We start from the raw sequence: 4441 nt of genomic DNA, 5'->3' as shown, positions 1-4441 counted from the left end.
ATTAAAATGTATACAAAAACAAATTAGAAGATGAATAATAATAAAGTCTGTTACAATAAAGAAGGATTAATATGTATTTAATTTATACAGTGAAGTGTTATTTTACATTTGTTTACTTTATTTCTGTACCTGAAAACTGTTAAACCGACCTAAAAAGCAGTTTATTTAATATGTATCTTTGTTCTGTAGTATTTATGTAGGCCTAAAGCAATTTTAACTCACGTGCTGTTTTCTATGCGCTCAGCCACTGCCGCAAACACCCGAAGCACACACACGCAGAGAGAGAGACACCGTGTGAACAGCGAATTGATTCCTCTTTCACATACACACAAAGTTATGTTAAAATACCCACTTTGGCAAGTATTCTACTAAACGCAGTCGGTTATTTCTTAAGGGAACGTAAACGGGTGAGAAAGAAACCGGATGTGTGTCAGTATTAGGGCCGTACATTTGGTCTTAAAGAGACAGCAGCCAATAAATACCTGTTTCTGTCTGCTAATCAAATAACACCACAGCTCTAACAAAGATTAATCTGTATTTAACTTGTGCAGTGAGCACTATTGTGTTAAACTTAATTATTATATTTCTGCACCTAAATTCTTATATTTGTAACTGTGATTTGTTGTTTTCATCTATGCTTGTAATTTGTGTAATTGTTCTTGTTTTATTACTAACTTTATTAGTTAAGCTAGTAGTTTTTGCTATGGTATAGAAGTACTTAAAGTAAGGATTTTTTTATTTTTTGCTGATCCGAAAAATTATCTGATCCGTGACTCAAAATCCGTAAATGATCCGAACCGAGAATTTTGTGATCCGTTGCACCACTAATAGTTATGTTTTAAAATATAATAGTTTACATCATTTAAATACACAGCATAATGTAAAAACATTCAAGGAGCCATTTTGTTGTCAAGTGACAAAAAAAAACATAAACGGGACCCTTGTAGACTCAAACTGAGTCTCTTAACAAAATCAGAAAATTTGACTTTTTTTTTTCCTGACAAGACAAGGTTAGTTGAAGTTATTAAATGGTAAAACACCAAGAAAAATCCATGGTATTTGTTCAAACAAACACACAAACACATTCTCTCTTGATTTACAATACACAATTATGTGTCCTCAATACTTGAGTCAATTAAATCAAGACTTTTGTTGAGAATGATGTGAATGTTTTTCAAAACAAACATGTATATAAAAATGATATTTCTATAGAAATATAGATTTGCCTTTTTCGTGGTCTCCAACAGTTTGTCACTGACGGACCCAGTGAAGCTAGTTCTGAGGAAAGCTCTAGAAACTTGTGTTGCTTAGGTATTTTATCTCATATAATGCCAGTCAGACATTCATAAGACTCTTAGGGGTCACTGTACGTCCATGTGTCCATGTGTCTTGTCCAATTCAGCAAGTAGATGGCGTCTTCCCATAACACAGGCGCCTCATCCCTCCTGAAGATAGCTGAGTCACATCTCCACGCTCGCTCACTGAGGACACTTGCGAGGCTGTATTTCGCGCTCAAACACAATGCTGACGATCACTCTGAAGACCCTCCAGCAGCAGACGTTCAAAGTGCAGATAGACGAGGAGCTGACGGTGAGTGTGTGTGTCTGTGCCCGTGTAAACATGGCAGGACGCGGGCAGGACGCGCTGGGAAACGCCGCGGCCTCCGGTGGCTGCGTGTGGAACGCGGCGGACAGTCGCTGTCATTGTATAATATTGCATTATAACAGGTGACGTCACAGAGCCGCACATTCTAACGGCTGTTAATTTTCAAATAACTGTCGCGTGATTGACTTTAACGGTCTGTTTACACTCTTCGTCTTGTGGCAAGCCGTCTCGACACCTATTCGTTTAAACTAACGAGTCTTTTTAATGTTACTTATTACTTATCTTAATTAACAGCAAGTAGTCCAATAGTGATTAGTACATATTGTCTATTTCACTGATATTGACTTTTAATTATATACTAGAACGCTAGTTATCCCAATAGTTAGTCACTAAGGCTTATTCATTAGACACTAGTACTTGTCACTATTCCACTAGTGATTAGTATTGCGTTATTACTGGTTAAAAATGGCTAATTTTTGCCACTAAACTCTTTGGGGGTTTGTATACACTACCAGCTATTTATTGCTTGTACCTCTTATAATTTTACTATTTATTAAAACTAAATATATATGTTATACCAGTAGTTACTAGTATGTATTCCAGCTTTACTAATCTGTATTCAATAGATACTAGTATTTATAAAAGAAACATTAATATGTATGCCAACTGTGACTAGTATGATTAATTTACTCTTTTTTTAAAAGTAATGACTAGTAAGAATACTTTGTAGTTCAATAAATCTTACTAGAAAAGTTAAAAATGCTACTTACAATTGGAATACACAGTGTTATGCTAGTTTGTTTTTATGAATGAATATTAAAACAGCTTGCCATGCTTCTTATTTTCCTAGAATGACAATGCATTACTGATGTAGATTGTATTTACCTTAGGAACTATTATTATTTAAAACTTTTTGTCTCTGTTATTTAAATGTATAGTGTTTATAAATGTGTTATTTTGTAATGAGTATTTGAATTCATTTAGGGTTTGTTAAAAAAGTCTGAATGTGTTTGAGCAAAGCAATAAGATGAAATGACTTCATAATTCAGCATGTGCCCATATGAATCCATATGAATCTATTGCTCTTGAAGAAAATTTGGGAAGCACATGACCATTAGTTGCCTGCTTTCATAATCATACAGTTCATGACTCTTATTTTGTCCTTGAAAACATAAATTTGAATTGTGAAGATGTTTCTGATTAAATTATGTCCTTGTAAATACAGGTAAAGGCTCTTAAAGAGAAGATAGAGGAAGAAAAGGGGCAAGATGCTTTTCCAGCTGTCGGTCAAAAACTAATCTATTCAGGTCTGTTTCTTTGGACATTTATTATTTCTGCCATCGCAAAGCTTAGGGGTAAACGTACCTATTAAGCTCACCAAAATCTACATTGAGACATTTTTAGTGCACAAGATATCGGTTTCAGTACAAGAAGTTATATTAAAATAAAATATTAATCTCTCACACAATATTTAATTTTATTTTAAATGATAAAAGCATTTCAATTAAGATGTACATCATTACATCTAGCGTAGCGTTAGTTCTGGCAGGTCACGTTAGTCAAGCTCGCATCAGCTGACTTTCAGCTGATCCCCATCAACCTATGGGAATACGACACCTATCTAAGCATTCATATATAAGGTCCCTCAGTATTATCAGCAGTTTTCGCATTGCTCAATAGCTAATTACCCTCCTCCATCCCCAGCTCCTCCTCTGTCAGTCGGGATTCAGCCTTCTGATTCTTCTTTGAATCAGACTAATTCTAAAATGTGTACATAACATCATTGTACTTTAACGATATCTGCAATACATTGATGTTGGTTCTGTTCTGTTTACCCTGGGGGGGATCGCTGCTCTCATCCATGCTAGGCTGCATGGATGCGCAGGGAGTTCTTGCCCAGAACAGAACCATACCGCCAATCCAAACTGTATGCTAATTGTCAATCATCTTTGACAAAATTGGTCCAGACAGAAATGCAAAAAGTCATTTTTGTACCCTTTAAGCACACTCCTGTTCCCAATAAGCTCACACCATGTTTTATTAAAACATTCTTGTTTATTTTAAACAACCTTTTTAAAGAATAATTGAAAAAAAATTTATTTGAAGGTACAGAGTCAATCACAAAAACAAAAAAAAAACAAGGCATTCAATTTTGATAAGTTATATATTTATAGTGAAGTGTCATTCAAACACATTGCGACAACTAGACTGGTCCACATTCAGCTAAGTAACATATTCAAAAATCAAATAACAAAACAAACCAATAAAACATTTCATTCATGGGGATGAACACAGAAACTAGCCTAATTAAATGGATGTCAACTTTTTTATATTTTCTTAAGCCTGGAATACACTACACGATTTTTGCCACTATAGTTGCCAAAGGTCAGAGCCAGTCTGCATAGTTGAGTTGACTGATTTCATAGAAAATCACGTAGTGTATGATGGTCACAGACTCTGATTTTTTTAGCTTCAGACTATGAATCCATCCAGTCAGAGGATATCAAACATGTTTGATATTTTCAGCCGATTTTAGAACTCTGTGACTATTCCTTTGTGACTATTTACAAAGTCGGTAAGCGAATGATGCCTGGTGTTTTAAAAATCTGTTCAAATTTTAAAAGTAATGTAGTGTATTCCAGCCTTTAGTCGCTTTTTCCTGGACAGATACGACAGGTTTCTGATGGCTCCTTCTTTGTACGGACAACATGCCTCTTTCATCTTTGGGCATAAACTATAGTTACGTAATTTGCGTCAAGATTTTGTCTTCTTAAAGCTGTGAAAATAAGTTATTAATCATTTTATAAAGATTAACTTAAAGTGACAACCATCAGTT

The 4441-nt window shown here is 34.8% G+C and overlaps 1 protein-coding gene across 1 annotated transcript in view; it reads left to right on the top strand.

Annotated features, from left to right (window-relative positions):
- Positions 1–1232: 1232 nt before the first annotated feature.
- Positions 1233–4441, top strand: part of LOC107742788 (UV excision repair protein RAD23 homolog B-like) — a 17005-nt gene continuing 13796 nt past the window's right edge. The window contains exons 1-2 of the mRNA XM_016555824.1: positions 1233–1590; positions 2831–2912. Coding sequence (XP_016411310.1) covers positions 1522–1590; positions 2831–2912 — 151 coding nt within the window. The 5' untranslated portion in view covers positions 1233–1521. The remainder of the gene's footprint in view (positions 1591–2830; positions 2913–4441) is intronic.

Source organism: Sinocyclocheilus rhinocerous, unplaced genomic scaffold (genome assembly GCF_001515625.1).
Source record: "Sinocyclocheilus rhinocerous isolate Xijiao unplaced genomic scaffold, SAMN03320098_v1.1 scaffold1879, whole genome shotgun sequence".
In the NCBI taxonomy this organism is placed as follows: Eukaryota; Metazoa; Chordata; class Actinopteri; order Cypriniformes; family Cyprinidae; genus Sinocyclocheilus; species Sinocyclocheilus rhinocerous.
This window is presented reverse-complemented; position numbering and strand designations above follow the sequence as displayed.